We start from the raw sequence: 19236 nt of genomic DNA, 5'->3' as shown, positions 1-19236 counted from the left end.
TGAACTGTACTGATCTCAGAGCAAAACACAGAAAATAAGGTCCCATTAATGGCAGAGTGTGTATTCCCTTTGTAAGCTGAAAACAGAAAACGGTTAGGGGCCGGTGACATCACAAGGAGGAGCGAATAGTCAAATTAACTATTTATATGGTACATAAAAGTGGCATATTTGGTGATTTGTCAACCAAATTGAGTAATGACAGGCATATTACGATTGTAATCAGCTTTGGAGAAACAAAATATATTTAGTTTTTTGGGAGGACAAAATATTAACAAAATAAAGAATTTTGCTGTTAAATATTTAAACAAAATTAGATAACTTGGGAGGAATCACTTTCACTGCTTTGTTGTATCTCGGGAAGGGGTATCTTAAAAAAGGAAGAGCTTTAGGGGGTTTGTCACATCTGTGTTGCTTATGTCAACACACTTAATGTGTGTCCATGTGCTGCTAAGGGACAAACAGGTATATAGTTTAAATGATTCTACTGTTTTGTTCCATAATAAATTAATAATAAATCATTTTCACACATTTTGAAAATGTAGCCTTCCGAAGACACAAAGGCTTTATGGGCTATAGGGCAGTAGTGTGACTCACTACTAAATATATGTCCATGTTATGCCAGCCTTCTCTATAGCCTGAGCTGCTTCTATGCTGCCTTTTTTTAAGTTGGTCCTGTTTGGTGCCACTTTGAGGTTAATTGGCGGATAAATGAAGCAGCTGTGCGGGCCGGTGCCCTCTCTTTATCCCCGACACACCAGGAGGATGCGCAGTGCCGGGCCGGGCCAGCAGCAGCAGCATCGACGCAGCATCACACGTAGCCCACTTCACGCACACTGATGGACGGAGGCAGAGCCCTTGTCGAGGAGGATGCTCTCACCGGCTCAGAAGGGCTTTCTTTCGGGGTTTATTTACCAGGCAGCAGCGGTTTGCTCGCCGGTGCTGGTGTAAAATGCACTGAGGCAGAGCGAGAGTGCTGGTCGGCCTAGCTGATCTCAGCCGCTCGGCAAATGTGTCCCCAATTGTATTCTAGTAGGCTACATCTTGATTAAATCGTTATTATTTCCAGGTCAGAATCTCAGTTTCCTGTGCGGCTTGTTTGTACTGAAAATGGCCGGAGATGGCGGCGCTCTGAAGGATATCAATGAGATTAAATCCCAGTTCCGGACCAGAGAGGGCTTCTACAAGCTGCTCACGCTCTCGGACTCGCAGCAGCGGGGCGGGCTGCCGCGGGGTCCCTCATCCGGAGCCACGCTGGGCCCCGGGGCTGGACCCGGTCCGATACCCGGCGGAGGGGTCGGGCTGCTGCAGGGGCCCGGGGCTGCCGCCGCCTCCTCCTCCAATGCTGCAGCCAACTCCTCTCCAGCGGGTTTCCTGCCTCCGGTCCGGGTCTCCATGGTGAAGCTGCAGCCCGAAGACCCGGGCGAGGAGTCGGAGCGGGTGTGCTTCAACATCGGCAGGGAGCTGTATTTCTACACGTACACCAACATCAAGAAGGTGAGCCTGATCTCCTCCGCTGTGAGCCCGGATGAGAGGCTGGATGCTCAGGCTTAGTTTAGCATGCTAGTCTGCTCTGCTAATATGATGCTCATTACATTATTATTTTTAAACCGACGCTTTTTGGCTGCTCGTGCTGCACAGAGGAGGCATCGTGCACATATGAAGTCTCCTTTAATGTATGCAATGCGACGTGATAGTGTGTGTGTGAACCTTTATATATACAGTCTATGGTGTGAACACAGGGGATGGTGCATGATGCAGACGGTGCAGTGTCAGTGGAGGGCGGCTCCAGTGTTACTACACACAGGAAGCTCTGACTTCACTCCCATTCACATGCAGCCATGTGAATCTCTCCACTGCATTCTGAATGTTGTATTATTGTAGGCCTATACATTCAGTGTACTTTATTCGAGTATTGAGTAAGTATTCATACTTAGACTTCTTAATTATCATCTCAGATACACATTTACAGCCTACTTACTCCACGAATGTGTCTGACAGCTGATTACAGTGGTTCATTCCCTTCCTGTCCAGGGAAAACAAGAAGAATATGTTGCGTTTCTGCAGATTCAACTACCAGCAGTAGGCCTATATATTTACAAAAGTCAAGATTAGCAAAACATCTGCAGCTGTAAAATATAATATACACATTAACACAGCAGTTCTATTTATACAAAAATACAATATATAATAGTATATGCTAACATACGATTTTACTGCTTGAATACTTTTACTTCTCATAGATTAAGTACATTTAGCAAATAGTGCCTTCTTTTACTTCTAGTTGATTATTTTTATGGTGTTGTATTCGTACTTTTATCGAATCAAAGGATATAGGCTACACTTCTTCCATCAATGTCCTAATGTTAAAGAGATATAAGAATATGTAGTTTCCAGCACATGGTTTACACTATTGATGATGTTGCTTTTAAAACTGAAATCGTCTTTATAGCACTCACGCTGCATCACTGAGCTGATAATGTAGTGTTATTCAAAGTTTCTTATCTCCTGCTGCCAGCAAAGCTTCAGAGCAATATCTGGGGGGACTACTCTATACTTCTGAATGCTTGTTCGTGCTTTTAGGGTGCATTCACACCTAATATACCTCATTCACACCAACGCAACTCCGGTTCAAGCTCCGTGCTAGAGCTTTTCAGATTCAGAACCGGTTCTTCGGTTTAGCTCCGGCTCTTTTCACACCGCCCAGAGTCCGACTGGTGCTGCGTCATTGTGTCATCGTTTACGTCATGACGTAACCGTTTGCGTGCCTGCTTCATAAAGCCAAACCGCAAGGAAACCCCTCACAGCTCACACCGACAACAACAACAATGGCCGATTGTGCTCCAGCTTCATCTGTACCTCTTCAGAAGACCAGATTCCCAGTAGGTAGCTGGTCTCTTCAGTGGACCACTGCTGCTTGTTAAGTTTCTCCATCGTTGTGTACAAACTGGATAAAACGCAGCCTTTTTGTTGTTGTTCAGGAGTTGATCCCGCCCCTGCCCCCGCCTCGACGTAAGCGTGACGTATGCGGTGCTTTTGCTCTAGCCGGACAATTTTTTGGTGCTTGAAACGAACCGGATTCCGGAGCTAAGAGGCTGCTCCGCTGCGGTGTGAACAGGAAAACCCGGTGCTTTTCAAGCTCCAGCTCCGAACCGGCCCTGAAACACCGTTAATAGTAATAGTCCGCTTCTCTGGTGTGTGCCAGACCACAGTTTGTTAAATTGTTTCATTTTCCAGAAGGTTCGGTTTGCATTCACACGGGCAAAACTCAAACGGACTATAAACTTTAAACACAAGTCATGTGCACGGAAATGCTCTTCAACCATTGGTCAGACATTAAGGGCGTAAAAACGCAAATCCCGGCAATTTCTACCGGAGCCTCCGCCATGGAGCATCGGTACTTTCGGCAGGTTATTCTCATGCTGCTGTTAATCTGGAGATCAACAGACACTAGCGGCCCGCACATATGATTATATAATCAGACAACGTCCGTTAAAAAACATTATAATGTAGAGCCGATGAACGGGAGTCAGAGGCGGTGCATTCAGAATGGATTTCCACACTTTATTATTCATTAATCCAGAAGACGTGAGTACATGTGCTGCTCTGTGTAACCAGCTAGCATGAATAACCCCAAACCCCGGTACCCTCACTAACCGGTCCGGGTTGCAACACACACTATATCATACAGTGAATTATGTCCCGTAACTGTCACCACAATAACACATATAATGAGAGACGTTCTGCAGTCAGGAGGGGCGTTTCACCGACGACAGGAGTTCTTAATTTTATGTAGGCCTAGTTGACGGAGCATTTTTACTTTACACGACACTGTTCAACACTTAATTCTGCTTCACTCTTTAACTAAACAACCGCAGATGTCTTGAAAGAGTCTTTCGCTAAAGATTTTTGACGACATCCGCGTTCTTGTGACACGTAAATACTACGCTTCCTATGTTTTGGTGCGGACTGCGTTCACACCAGCAATGAACCGCTCCAGAGTTCGCAAGCAAGCACTCCGAGACCACCTATTTTAGGGGACCAGAGTCCGGTTGTTTAGTTCACTTAAGAGGTCTCGCACTGTGTTCACACCGACCCAAATGAACCGCACCAAGCGGCTAAACTTGTAGAAAGTCCTCTTTAAAAATACACGTTATTTGTATAAAGGGTTTGTTTTGTACATCAAAAGCAGAATGCTGAACATCCAGACTGACAGTGTAACGGGCAGAGTAACTAAGAGCCTCTGAGCAACAGTTCAATAAGAACAGAAGAAATCAGCAGTCATTGGCGAGAGAAGCTGTTAGCTTAGCATCAACATGTGTGCTGATTTAAATTAAAAAAGCTTTCTGGTCCAGTGTCAAGTGTACAATAATACCTCTAACAAGCTGGACTGAACTGCTCTAGCAAAGCTGTTCTTTAAACTTCAACAGAAACAGAATGTTAGTGGACGCACTGTGTGAATATCAGCTGGACATGTGACTGACAGATCACAGTTTAAAGCTCTATAGTCTAACACTGAGTGCAGAGTTTTTAAAAACAGATTCAGCTCAATAATATTCTCGATCAATAATTATTTGAGGGTCACCTAACGCTTTTCGGTACTAACCAATTCTAAATCTTAGTAGCACTAGCATCAGCATCCTCTCCTTTCCTGTAAGATTTTGGGGACATCAACATCATCTACGTGGAAGTTTGAATTATTTGGTTATTTTTCATGTAGGTCCACAACTATTTAAAATATAAATAACATATTTAGACAGCAGGTGATTCCAACCTTGCCAGTTTTGTATTATTTTCAATATTTTATTATATTAATTTACAAATATAATTTCTGAGGAAGGCAGTCGTATTTTCATTTGTCCGCCAGTTTCTCCTCACGCAGCTTTTCTTTAGCATTGGGCTGAAATTGCTTGCAGCAAGCTGCACCACTTGCTTCCTAATGAGGAATGCTAATAACCTATTTAGGAGGGACTGCAGGACTAATGTAAAAAGCTTCTCCTCTGTAAACGTGACATGGATCCATGAGGGAACATTTTGTATCAGACTACCTTTTTGAAATATCAGAGCTATCTGTTCACTGCGCAGAATGAGTCACACATTTGTAGATTCATCATATTCTATTTTAATCGGTCATAATGAAATAACTCCACAAGTTAGTATCAATAGGCGCTTTCACACCGGAGTACTTTTCCCAGTATAGTTCCGATAATTCTTGAAATGTTGCGTTCACAGCAAAAAAATTAGTTAATGTGAACCTTTTCACCGATTAATACGAAAACCCTCTTTTCAGTCCCTGTTAGAGAGCAGGTACTTTCATGGGAGAAAAAGGTTCCCATTTCTGATTGGCTGGGCGGATTGCAAACCACGCCCCGTAAAACTCTGAAAAGTTTTGTGAAGCCGCCATTGTATTTGCTGGCATTAGCATTAGCCCAGCGCACCAACAAGGTGCGACTAACTAACAACTAACTTATGGCAACACAAAAAAAAACATGGGAGTGGTGGAGTGATGAGGAGGTGTCGGAGTTCTGGCAATTTACTCGGAAGGCTTAAGTAGAAGCTGCTGGGAGTCCCAATGTGACTTTTCTGCAATTACGCTTGGCAATCATCTGTCAAATACCAATTACCAAATGATAAATGAGCCCAGAAATGTAACATACATGTACACTTGTAGCAGATGTTTATACCTTTTTTGTAACAGAATTATTGCTTTCATGTTAATCCTACGTAGGGCTGCTCAATTAATCGTATTGTAACGATCACAAAGGGAGTCGGAAACAGGCTGCTAGTTATTAGGCTTTAATAACTCTTCTTCTTTACAGATGATCACAGGTTCAGGAACAGCTTGTGGGTTCAATCTCACACGAACACTAACTCCTACACATACCCATATATATAACAGTGTCTACGTCACAACTTTCCGCCCTCCCCCGTCTGCTCCCCCAACCACAGGCCCGCACCTCAACCAGCATCACTGTGCAGCTCTATGATTGGCAGAGAGATGGGGGATGCCTGAGTGACACCCTCAGCATCCTATACAGGGTCGCTACAGTATTTTAATCGCAATTACGATTATGGCTGGCAACGATTACGGAAACAACGTAATCAAAATATAACGATTATTTTTGTATTATTAATTTTCTTTTTTATTAATTTTTTTTTAAATTGGTTTTTCAGTTGAATTATACTTAAAGTTCAGGGTAATCAACTGTTAAAAACATACTTTTCACATTTTTTTTTCTCCAATAAATTGATGTTTTCAAAGTAAATGGATAATCGTCTTTGACAGGGTGCGTGGAAAAGGTAGGACCCAAATGCAGAATTGAACAAAAAGCGAGCTTTATTAAATCATAAAAGCTGTGGCAAAAAGGCAGTATCCAAAATATCCAAAAAACAAACGAGCAGCACAAGGAACACGGACCGTGGAAACATGGAGGGAAAACAATGGACCGACATGGAACACAGGGGAAGACTAGACTAAATACACAGAAGGGTAATCACAGGACAAGACACAGCTGGGCAGGGGAGGGAGAAACACAAGGGCAACAGGTGAACACAATGAGACAATCAGACACACCAGGGAAACTAACGACAGGGAGGAGGACCAGACAAAACACAAGGAGGAAGACAAAACACCGAATGAACAGACTTACAAAACCCATAACCAGACAGACAACACTAAAACCGTGACATAAACCTAGGAGTGTGACAGAACCCCCCCCTCAAGGGACGGATCCCAGACGTCCCAAAAAAAAAGTCCAGCAGGGTGGGTGGAGAGGGACCGGAGGAGGGACACATAACTAGGGCCAAGAAAGGGTGGGTGGAGGGGGTCTGGAGGACGGGTCTCGGGCGGACGGCCCGGGGGCAAGGCAGAGACCAAGGAGGGGGTCTCAGGCGGAAGACCCGGGGCCAAGGCAGAGACCAAGGAGGGGGTCTCGGGCGGACGGCCCGGGGCCAAGGCAGAGACCAAGGAGGGGGTCTCGGGCGGACGGCCCGGGGGCAAGGCAGAGTCCATGGAGGGGCGAAGACCACAGCGGGCAAACTCAGGGGGCCGAGCATGAGGGCGAAGGCAGCGGCAGGAAGAGTCAGGGGGCCGGGCCCGAGGACGAAGACCACGGCACTCAGGGGGCCGGGCTCGAGGGCGAAGACCGCGGCTCTCAGGGGGCCGGGCTCTCAGGGGGCCGGGCTCGAGGGCGAAGACCGCGGCTCGCAGGGGGCCGGGCTCGAGGGCGAAGACCGCGGCTCGCAGGGGGCCGGGCTCGCAGGGGGCCGGGCGAAGACCGCGGCTCGCAGGGGGCCAGGCTCGCAGGAGGCCAGGCTCGAGGGCGAAGACCCCGGCTCTCACGGGGCCGGGCAGGAGCCGCTGTCGACCGGATAGGAACCGGAGCCGGTGGGACAGGTGTCGGCAAGATCCCCCACGGAAGAGGACAAGGAGTTGGCAGGACCCCCGGCGAGACAGGTGATGTCGAGGCCTCCAATGAAACAGGACATGGGGTTGGCAGGGCCCCCGGTAGTAGAGTAGTCGGCGGGGCCTCCAACGGCACAGGACACAGGGTTGGCAGGACCCCCGGCAGAAGAGTAGTCGGCGGGGCCTCCAACGGGACAGGACACAGGGTTGGCAGGACCCCCGGCAGGAGAGTAGTCGGCAGGGCCTCCAACGGGACAGGACACAGGGTTGGCAGGACCCCCGGCAGAAGAGTAGTCGGCGGGGCCTCCAACGGCACAGGACATAGGGTTGGCAGGACCCCCGGCAGAAGAATAGTCGGCGGGACCCCCAACGCGACAGGACATGGAGCTGGCAGGACCCCCAGCGGAACCTCCAACGGCACAGAACATCGGGTAGGGACTTGAGAGGGGACTCGAGAGGGGACTCGAGAGGGGACTCGAGAGGTGACTCGAGAGGTGACTCGAGAGGGATCTCGAGAGGGAACTTGAGCGGAGACTCGAGAGGTGACTGGAGAAGGAACTTGAGAGGGGACTCGAGAGGATACTCGAGAGGGAGCTCGAGAGAAGACTCGAGAGGGAGCTCGAGAGAAGACTCGAGAGGGAGCTCGAGAGGGAACTCGAGAGGTGACTCGAGAGGGAACTCGAGAGGTGACTCGAGAGGTAACTCGAGAGGGGACTCGAGAGGGGACTCGAGAAGGTACTCGAGAGGAGACTTGAGAGGTGACTGGAGAGGGGACTCGAGAGGAGACTCGAGAGGGAGCTTGAGAGGGGACTCGAGAGGGGACTTGAGAGGGAACTCGAGAGGGGACTTGAGAGGGAACTCGAGAGGTGACTTGAGAGGGAACTCGAGAGGGTACCTGAGAAGAGACTTGAGAGGTGACTGGAGAGGGGACTCGAGAGGGAACTCGAGAGTTGACTTGTAAGGAGACTTGAGAGGGAACTCGAGAGGTGACTGGAGAGGTGACTCGAGACGGTCGGTACTCCGACAGGACACAGGGTGCTGGAGTCGGCTGGTACGCCGACAGGACTCGGGGAGCTGGCGTCGGCTGGAGAGCCAACAGGAGACGAGGTGCTGGAGTCGGCCGGTATGCCGACAGGACACGGGGAGCTGGCGTCGGCCGGAGAGCCAGTACTGGAGCCGAAAACATGGCTGTCAGTTCCGGTTCTGGAGCAGGGACCATGGCTGCTGGGCAAGGAACCGGAACACGGAACCATGGCTGTGTGGGATGGTACTGGAGCACGGTACCATGACTGTGTGGGCCGGCACTGGAGCACGGAAACATGGCTGTAAGGTCCGGTTCTGGAGCAGGGACCATGGCTGCTGGGGCCGGCACTGGAGCCGGAACCATGGCTGCTAGGACGGGTAACTGAGTACGAGCTGGCTTCCTGACCTTGCGTCTTTTAGAGGTATTTTGGAGGCTCCGTGGACCTCCAAACGCCAGGCGGGATCCCAAGAAAGGGTCAGAGAATGGAGACTGGCACTCAGGGCTACGAGAAAAAACTCTGAGAAACTCAGGCAATGAGCTTCTCAACCATGGCACGTTGTCCACCTCCATTTGTGCCTTTTTGAGGACAGCCTCTTTGTCCCTCTTAGCCGAGGTTCTACTCCATTCAGCATAATGACACTGAAGAGTGTACTCTAGGGAGAACAAGTCCAAATAAAAATAAAAATCTGCTGGCTCCATTGTTGGTCGGTCCATTCTGACAGGGTGGAAAAGGTAGGACCCAAATGCAGAATTGAACAAAAAGCGAGCTTTATTAAATCATAAAAGCTGTGGCAAAAAGGCAGTATCCAAAATATCCAAAAAACAAACGAGCAGCACAAGGAACACGGACCGTGGAAACATGGAGGGAAAACAATGGACCGACATGGAACACAGGGGAAGACTAGACTAAATACACAGAAGGGTAATCACAGGACAAGACACAGCTGGGCAGGGGAGGGAGAAACACAAGGGCAACAGGTGAACACAATGAGACAATCAGACACACCAGGGAAACTAACGACAGGGAGGAGGACCAGACAAAACACAAGGAGGAAGACAAAACACCGAATAAACAGACTTACAAAACCCATAACCAGACAGACAACACTAAAACCGTGACATAAACCTAGGAGTGTGACAGTCTTTAATAATTGTGATATCAATTATTGACCCAAATAATCGAGATTATGATTTTTGCCATAATCGAGCAGCCCTAGTTTCTAGCAACACATCTTTAAGAGATGACATAAGCAGCCCTACCAGCATTTGCCATGGTGGTCAAAACATTTTTATTTGATCTTAAATTGTAGTTCAACATTTATTTCCTGTTACTTCTGGACCATGATGGTGGGCCAGCCTTTAATGTTTAACTGAGTGGAATATGTTTTACCAAAATGTTGGCTATATGTTAAGGAGTGTTCATGTTTGTTGATCTTGTTTATTGGTATTTATTATTTTTGATATTATTTATTTAAATGTAGATATGAATGTATAATTTATTTTATTTTATTTTGTATTGGTTTTTCAGTTGATTACCTTGAACGTATAATTCAAGAGTTAAACATTTCAAATTATTATTTGTATTTGTTTTAAAATACAATAAATGGATGTTTTCAAAGTCAATGAATAATCGCATTTAATAATCGCAATTACAATTGTTGACCCAAATAATCGAGATTATGATTTTTGCCATAATCGAGCAGCCCTAATCCTACGTATCATAAGAACCTCCTTTACGGTCCTCTGAATGTCCCTGAAACTCAGGTTCCCTCTTCTCGGCTGATGTTTTGCTTGTGTATCACAGTTGTCTTTCCTTATCCGCAGGCTGTAGACCTCAGTAAGCCGATAGACAAGAGGATCTACAAGGGGACCCAGCCAACATGTCATGATTTCAACCAGTACTCTGCCACAGCGGAGAGTGTAGCTCTCATAGTGGGTTTCTCAGCTGGACAGGTCCAGTATCTCGACCCCATCAAGAAGGAAACCAGTAAACTCTTCAATGAGGAGGTATTGTGTGTGTCTGCTCTCCTCTGTGTTGTTCAGTAACATGGGTTCTCTGTGGTTGTGATTGAAGAAGTCAGAAGTAAGTTGACATTTTCGTATCCATTTCTTTGGATGGTTTGGCTTAGCCTAGATGTCTTCAGCTATTTATTTTTCTGTGACTCCTGACTTCTCCTGCTTTCTTCTGATCGGTGATCTTCTTCGAGTCCCCGAATAAAATCATAAAATGTAGGAGATTGGGGTTGTACAAGAACATAACTGCATGCAGGTAGACTTTATGTTTGGGCGCCTCCTGATTCTGATCACCTCAGGGGGATTCACCTTTTAATTCTTTCCTCATCTTCTGCCCCTTGGTTTTTTCTCTGTTGGTTTCGGTCTATGTCTACTGTAGCTTGTTTCTTGATCTCTACAGACCTTTTAGTTCTTCCCATGCTTCCTTTCTACGTGTTCTTCTCTCAATAGTTCATACTTAGTTTTCTTAGATGAGTGTCCATATAAAAGCTGTCATTTTAACATATGTTTTACTCTTCTCTTCCTATTCCTCCCCTCTTTCATCTCCTCTTCCATTTTTCTTTTACATTTTTCAAAAAATCTCCCCTCCCTCACTCCTCCCTCCTCGGTCCACCTCCTTCCATTCACAGAGGTTGATAGACAAATCCAAGGTGACGTGTCTAAAATGGCTTCCCAAGTCGGAGAACCTGTTCCTGGCCTCGCATGCCAGTGGCCACCTCTACCTCTACAACGTGGACCACCCGTGTGGCACCACAGCCCCACAGTACTCTCTCCTGCGGCAGGGAGAAGGCTTCGCCGTCTACGCCTGCAAAACAAAGACGCCTCGCAACCCGTTGTTACGATGGGCTGTGGGTGAGGGAGGCCTCAACGAGTTCGCTTTCTCCCCAGATGGAGTGCATGTGGCGTGCGTGGGCCAGGACGGCTGCCTGCGTGTCTTTCACTTTGACTCAATGGAGCTGCAGGGGGTGATGAAGAGCTACTTCGGAGGGCTGCTGTGCGTGTCATGGAGCCCTGATGGAAAATACCTTGCTACGGGCGGAGAAGATGACCTGGTTACCGTTTGGTCATTTGCAGAAAGCCGTGTGGTTGCAAGAGGTCACGGCCACAAGTCCTGGGTCAATGTGGTGGCTTTTGATCCCTTCACAACTTCCTTGGAAGATGAGGAGCCTATGGAGCTCAGTGGCAGCGAGGAGGACCTCCACCAAGGGCCACCGAACAACTCCATGCACTTTGGCCGTGTCCGAACAAGTAGCACGTTGTCGCGTCTGTCTCGGCACAGCTCTAAAGGAGGCGGTTCGGCGTCCGTCACATACCGGTTTGGCTCGGTGGGGCAGGACACCCAGTTCTGTCTGTGGGACTTGACAGATGACGTGTTGTACCCACGCCTGCCACTGTCCCGCGCCTTTACTAACACTTTTGGGCCTTCACTGTCCAACTCTGGCAGTGGGGTGGTCAACAGTACCTCAGATGGGGGAGGGGGTGGAACAGTTGAAGGGCACCATCATCCACCCAACACTAACACTGGCACCACAAACCCTCCAACGCTCCCCTTACCGCTTCCTCGCTCCCTTTCCCGCTCCAACTCTTTGCCCCACCCCGCCGTGGCAAATGTCGCCAAGGGCCCTGGTGCCTCGGAGGGCGGCGGGGGAACCGGAGGAGGTGGAGGGAGCAGTGGAGGAGGAAACACCACCCCATTTAGCATTGGCCGCTTCGCCACACTTTCTCTCCAGGAGCGCAAGTCAGACAAGTCTGGTTGCAGCAGTGGGGTGGAGAAGGAGCACAAGAGGTACCACAGCTTGGGCAACATCAGCAAAAGCAACGATAAGATCAACGTGGCGCCCAGGAGCAGCCGGCTGGATGCTGCCAAGGTCCTCGGCACAACGCTGTGCCCACGCATGCATGAGGTGCCGCTGCTGGAGCCACTGGTGTGCAAGAAGATTGCACATGAGAGGCTGACCGTCCTGGTGTTCATGGACGACTGCATCATCACCGCCTGCCAGGAGGGGCTCATCTGCACCTGGGCGCGGCCGGGGAAGGCGGTAAGTCTTCAATTAACTATTTCCTTAGAAAACTAAGAGCCCATCTCCACATAGCGCCTTTCTCTAGCTTTTTTATTGTTTCTATGACAACGGTATATCAATAACGTATCGCTGTTGTAACAACATACACAGACTTTGAGGTCTTTGTTATGGTAGTTTTCGTCTGACAGACACGTTAAAAAACAAGTTTCTTTTATCCAATTTCTACAGTGACGTCACTTTTCTGAAGAGTTGAAATATTTCTAACTTGATTGCTATGTGCTGTGCCTTTTCGGGAGACCGCCTCCTTCGACGGCATGCAGTCGTTTCTCATTGGGATTATTTGAAAAAAGACACTGGTGCTCAGATGATGGTGCTATGTGGACACTGGCCCTAATGGTATTATGGTGTTGTATATGTGTATATATATATACATTTTTTCTTTGAACTCATAGTCGGATTTAGTTCCTTTCAATATCTCCAGCCTCCAGTTTTTTTATTATTTAACTCTAAATATTTACTTTTGATTGTCTCTAGTGCCTAACTGTCCTTTGTGTTTTGTCTCTCTGATCAGAACTTGACAGCACAGAACGGGAACTCTCCGAGTGGCACGGTGGTATAGCTGGAGGAGAAGCTTTGCACTCATCCCTACCTCCATCCACCCTCTCCACTGTAATCAAATATATCAAATTAGGGGCCAATAACAAGCGGCCATTCCTTACCATTCCCACCACCACAGTATTATATCATAAACCTCTGTACCTGCCACAGATCCTGTTCCTTACTGATTTCACTCTCACTGCGGACGGTTTGATGGGAAACACTTCCTGAATTATTTAACTAACATTACTTCAAGTGCTTAAATATAGCAAAGCTGCGATATAGCATCTAGTTAGCCTTAGTAAGACTTGTTTCTGGTAATGTGGAAACGCCTTTGATCTGGAGTTTTATTATTTGGTTGTGGCCTCTTTGTTCCAGTAAAGAGAGGTCAAAATACTACGGCAAACAATTACACTGTAGGCGACAGTGTACTTCCAACCCAGTCTCATAAAAAAACGTGTAATAACTACGTTGGTCCACAACGTAGGACGTAGTATTTCTACAAAAACACCTCTGAAATTTTTTTTTCACCATTCATTCCAATGGCTGGCGTCTATGTCACGTGATCTTCAAATTTCTCCCTGCAGAAAAAAAAAACATGGCCGAACTTCGTTTTATTCTCGGTGTAAAATGCCTATTTTAAAGTTAGTTTGGCCATTAAAATGTGTTTTGATGTCATTTGATGCGAGAAATATGAGTTGTTATTTCAGATTAGGTGTGCAGTGGATGTACATGATCTTTAGTTTGCTAGTTATTACGAAGATTACTTCAGGAAATTGTGTCCATACAACGTTTTCATTGTTACCAAGGTGGTTGCTAGGGACGCTGCTATCGATATTATTTCTGTTATGTTGTGTAACTGTTTAATGGTGTTATCTTTATTGCTACCCCCTTCCCCGTCAATGTATAGTGTTGGTCCACAGCGCAAATGTATTAGTTTAACAAAATCCACATCTAAAATTGTGGCATAGATACGTTATTTTCCCCTGTGCAATTCTCCATTTACTCAACAATAACACATAATTATCCTTGTGTTTATTTATTTGTTTGATTAACAAGTTGGAGTCCGTCAGGACAGAGGGTCGGATCAGCTCATTGGCTTTAGGGAATATTAAACTCGGAAGTAAGTATTCTCTCCGCTTCGCTTAACAAACCCCGTGATAGTCCTCAAGCTCTGTGATTGGAGAGTGTGCTCCGAGGGTTACGCCGAGCGTCGAACAGCACTTGAAATGGGATGGAACCACGGCAGACTGTCCAAAACTAGATTTGAACGGGTCCATCGATCATCTTAAGATAAGATATACTTTATTGATCCCAAGTTGGAAACATTTGCGTTACATCAGCATGTGTAACAGTTGTAAATATGCAGTGGTGTTTATTTGTAAATTATTTAGTATAATCACACAAATTATGTGTTTTATATTTAATAATTCTGTGTTCTTTATTTATTGATTGTTCAATACCTGACAAGGCCGGAGATGAAATATCTACATACATCTTATAAGAGTATAATACATATGTATAATATCAGTTAAAATAAGTACTTCAACATAGTTAACATTGCTGGAGGTTTGCACAAATATTGATAGATGTCTTGTAATGCACTATTGAGGAACCTGCGACCCAAGTTTTTCATTCAATGCATAACTACACCATAGTTGTGTAGGCCTATATGATATGTCAATAAACCTTAGAAAATCTTGAAATCTTGAAAGGGATGTGCAAAATAGTCATTATATACAGTCTTTAATTAACTATTAGTAGAGAATAACGAGTAATTAATATACTTTATAGGGATCCTATTAATATCTAATAATAAAAATAATGAAATTCAATAACATGCTTTAACCACTAGGTGTCCCTTTATATCAGCTGTGCACCTTTATGGTGTAAATACAGCCAATCTACCAATTGGATCAAATATAAAAGTCCGCCGAATTAGTGTTGATACTGCAAGGAGACGTATTGTGTGAAAATAAATGTAAGATGTTGTTTAATGGCTGATATATTTATGATCCACGTCACGTTTTCAGTTCTGGCGGCAGTTCCTCATGTTTGTCTAGAAGTCTTCTCATCAGGGCTCTATAAATACAGAACTACGGCAGATATGTAATATTTAATGTAGCCTAACCGTGTATTACAATGCCGTTATGTGATGACCTCCAAAGAGAAAAGCAAGCACACTCGGAATAAAGTTTTTTTTTTATTTTTTTTTTTAAATTCGGTCTGTTTCCGGTATTTGTTTATGACGATGTGCTGTGAGATGTGAGACTGGAATTGCACAGGGGAAAATAACGTATCAATGCCACAATTTTAGATGCGGATTTTGTTAAACTAATACGTTTGCGCTGTGGACCAACACTATACATTGACGGGGAAGGGGGTAGCAATAAAGATAACACCATTAAACAGTTACACAACATAATAGAAATAATATCGATAGCAGCGTCCCTAGCAACCACCTTGGTAACAATGAAAACGTTGTATGGACACAATTTCCTGAAGTAATCTTCGTAATAACTAGCAAACTAAAGATCATGTACATCCACTGCACACATAATCTGAAATAACAACTCATATTTCTCGCATCAAATGACATCAAAACGCATTTTAATGGCCAAACTAACTTTAAAATAGGCATTTTACACCGAGAATAAAACGAAGTTCTGCAGGGAGAAATGTGAAGATCACGTGACATAGACGCCAGCCATTGCAATGAATGGTGAACAAAAACGTAGGGATCCTACAATTTAATAACAATACTACGTCCCAAGTTGTGGACCAACGTAGTTATTACACGTTTTTTTGTGAGACTGGGTTGGTACTTCCAACCTGCTAGAGTGGGGTTTCCTGTTTGCATGACAAAGCTATCTCTCTAGCTCTCTCTCGTTCCCAGTTTGGGGTGAAAATAACTTGATTGACCTACACAGGACCCTGACCTATACCCTATCTAACACCTTTGGAATAAACTAGATCACTGGCTGTGAGCCAGACTTTAGGACTGTATCACCTTGTTAATGCTCTTGCTGCTGAACAGAAGGAGTATCTAAACATAATTAATATATCCAGATTAAACAGTGGAGCCATTCTTTAGCGGAAGTATAAAACTCAAAGGAAATATAGAGTTGTTTTGATCAGTCAGTTTCACTCGTTAATAGTTAGCAAAGTATCACTTGTCGGTGTTCTGACCATCATGTTATGTTTTTTAGCAGCACTAAACAATTGTTGTCAGACATTTTATATATTGCTTCAGGGAGAGTTTCCCACCTTGTGCTACTGTGGATCTTTACGTTTATTCCCCGTGCTTCAGCTCTCTGCCTGCATCTAACACACAGAGATGGTTTCTCCTTCCTGTCAGCAGCATCACAGTAAGCAGCAGAGTGAGTCTTCATTCGTCCTTCATCCATGAGAAGCCACGGCCATTGTATTTAAGTTATTTATTTTATCACAAGACTGTGTAGTTATTTATAATGTAAATATTGGAAACTCTATAAATACAAAAAGGACAAACGTGTATGGAAATAATGACTTGACAGCACAGAAGAAAAACACGGAAAGATGAAGAATATTATAATATATGAAGATCCTTCTATTGTACATAGCAACCACACTTAAAAAATGAATGCCTGCTGTAAGGGAACTTAAAGATGTCAATGTGTTTTTATTTTGTGTGATAAGAGTTTCTCCGGTGTGTCCCTGAAAGCGAGGTGGTGGAAGTAGTGGGTCATGTGACTTCATACAGAGGCTGCTAGCTGTAATAAACTGTCCATATGATATACTAACTGCTGAACATCATGTGTGGAGGAACAGCATCTTAATGAATTATGAACAAACACACGCTTGCACATACAGGAAGTCAAATGTCTCACACACACACACACACACACACACACACACACACACACACACAGAGACATCCCTTATGGTATAGCATCATATGTATCTTGGTTCCTGTTGCAACTAAATTGCCTCTTGCAGGAATTTGCACATACAATAAATCCACAGTCCATGCTGAGCTCCTGATTAGCTATGCAGGGGTTTTATTGTCTCGTCTGATCTGACCTGTGCACAAAAAGCTCCCATATCCCCACTATTCACTGGATATTTTTAGTGCAGACTAAATAGTGTACATCTTCGAGATCAAGATTGGATTTATTTTTCTTTGCTGTTTTTATTCTGCTTAGAGTTGGACGTGCAAAGATAAGATGATGGACATTACAATCTCTATGAGGCAGACCTCCTGCCTGATTATGAGCCTGAATGTCCATCTAACTTCATTATTCAGTCAGACATTTTATTATCAAGTCAACTATTTCCTGATTAAGAAGTGTTATTATTTGCTCCCTCCAAACCTAATACAGTGGTGACTGATGGGAGGCTGGTGAATGCATTTAGCATATTTTTCAATTCAAGAGGTTTTTAGCCATGTTGGTGCAAGGAATGGTCATATGTGTATGTTTGTTATGTTGTTCAGAGATTCATGGTTCTTTCCTCCAAAATCTCCTTCCGGTAGAAATGAGACTTCAATATTTTGGCTTATGACCAAATACCTGTAAAACTCATGACATCAGTCTCAGCATCCTAACATGCTATACGAAGATTATGAACATTGTAAACATTAGCTTTCTAGCATTGTCACTCTAAGCATGTTAGCATGCTAATGTTTGCATTCAGTTCAAAGTAGTGAACTGAGTGCAGTCTCACAGAGCCACTAATGACAGTAGAGATGTTGTCTAGTCTCCATTTGTTGTTCTTGCTCAAAACGGGGAAACAGCATCCAATGAGAGCGACATCAGATCTTCTGTCCCTGAAAAAAGAAAGCAGTGAATAACTAGAAGGAATCTCTGAGAGTGCAGACCCCTGCCAAGTGTAAATAATCTTTAAGCATTAAGTTAACAAGAGGAATACAACATTTGTGTATACGCCAAATGATTTAGATCCGCTCTGAAATGTAATGGGTTTTTATGTGAACAATGCCACAAAGTTTCACCAAGTTTCAGAAATGTGCGCCTGTATTTCTTTTCTTAATCCCACTGACAAACAAACCAAATCCAAAAAACACAACCTCGTTGAAACAGGCTTCCTCCTGCATGAGATCATTTATATTTCACGGACATGTGAAGCACACTGAAACAAGACGAACTGGCACAAGACAAAGGGAGACAAGGACTATTTAAACATGAGGGAAGTGGGAACAGGTGGAAACAATCAGGGGCGGGCAGACGCTGACGATGGCGGGAAAACACACAAAGGGAGGAAGTAACGGCCTGAAAAGAAAGACAAGCGGTAAGTACAAAATAAAACAGGAAATGGGAAAACGAGACATGACATGAAACATGGGGACTTGACTAGAGATGACAGACATAAATAGACAGACAAGACGTGAAGTAACATTAAAACCTGACTCATAGAAATCTGACTAGACTTGGAATGACATAAATACCTGACTAAACATGAAATGACAGACATCAAACAAACACAACTAACACAATTGACGAGACACCGCAATATGTCTGCATTTGGGGCCCACAAACAATTAGTAAATGTATGATCTCTCAATACCGATTCAAAGCAGCATTTTTATCAGCCTTTTGTGTTTTATGGAGAGTTACCTACCTAACACATACTATAAATAGCAGTGTGACCTCCAGCCCTGCAGGAGCCAAGGTCATGCCCTTGTAGCAGCAGACCAACCACCAGGTTTCCTCGTGCTGTGTTGGAGCCAGTGTCAGGGTATTATTACAGCCCATACTCATCTTTGTTGTCATAGCAACAGCATGTCTGCTGCTGAGTGAGTCTCTAATGAGCTCATGTGCTTCGGGTCAATCTCAGTTTTAACGCCAAATAAATGCTTCATCACGATGGAAGTTAAATCCCTTAAGGGAATAATTCCCCCCCAAACATTAACCTTCTCTCAAATATTAAAGTATGTGCAGCTTAATTAAATCAATGTATAGTCATGTGTGAGAACAGCTGTTTGATGTTTAGGCCCTGCTCACACTTTTAAAATACATTCTGATCACAAGTTCACTGGGAAATATCGGTATGTATGATCCCTGATTGAATGCCCCCGGTCACATCCACAGGTGATATGAGACAGCAAACATTTTTAATGTTAACTCCAAAATAAATGGGTGATACCATTCCTTATTGGTACCATTCTAAAGCTGCTCTCACGT

General features: G+C 44.9%; 1 protein-coding gene across 1 annotated transcript; it reads left to right on the top strand.

The window, feature by feature from the left end:
* The first annotated feature begins 754 nt into the window (after positions 1-754).
* zmp:0000000529 (WD repeat-containing protein 20) lies at positions 755-13572 on the top strand. The gene is made up of 4 exons (XM_034231856.1): positions 755-1494; positions 10251-10433; positions 11069-12478; positions 13032-13572. Exons 1-4 carry the CDS (start codon positions 1108-1110, stop codon positions 13077-13079), a joined length of 2028 nt encoding a protein of 675 aa, XP_034087747.1. The 5' UTR covers positions 755-1107; the 3' UTR covers positions 13080-13572.
* The last annotated feature ends 5664 nt before the right edge of the window (positions 13573-19236 follow it).

The sequence above is a fragment of the Gymnodraco acuticeps genome, unplaced genomic scaffold (genome assembly GCF_902827175.1).
Source record: "Gymnodraco acuticeps unplaced genomic scaffold, fGymAcu1.1, whole genome shotgun sequence".
Lineage (NCBI taxonomy): Eukaryota > Metazoa > Chordata > Actinopteri > Perciformes > Bathydraconidae > Gymnodraco > Gymnodraco acuticeps.
This window is presented reverse-complemented; position numbering and strand designations above follow the sequence as displayed.

Excerpts from the sequence above, each read along its gene's own strand:
- zmp:0000000529 (XM_034231856.1), top strand. The coding sequence starts at position 1,108 with ATGGCCGGAGATGGCGGCGCTCTGAAGGATATCAATGAGATTAAATCC. Across the intron at positions 1,495-10,250 it reads CGTACACCAACATCAAGAAG|GCTGTAGACCTCAGTAAGCC; the intron begins GTGAGCCTGATC and ends CCTTATCCGCAG. Across the intron at positions 10,434-11,068 it reads GTAAACTCTTCAATGAGGAG|AGGTTGATAGACAAATCCAA; the intron begins GTATTGTGTGTG and ends TTCCATTCACAG.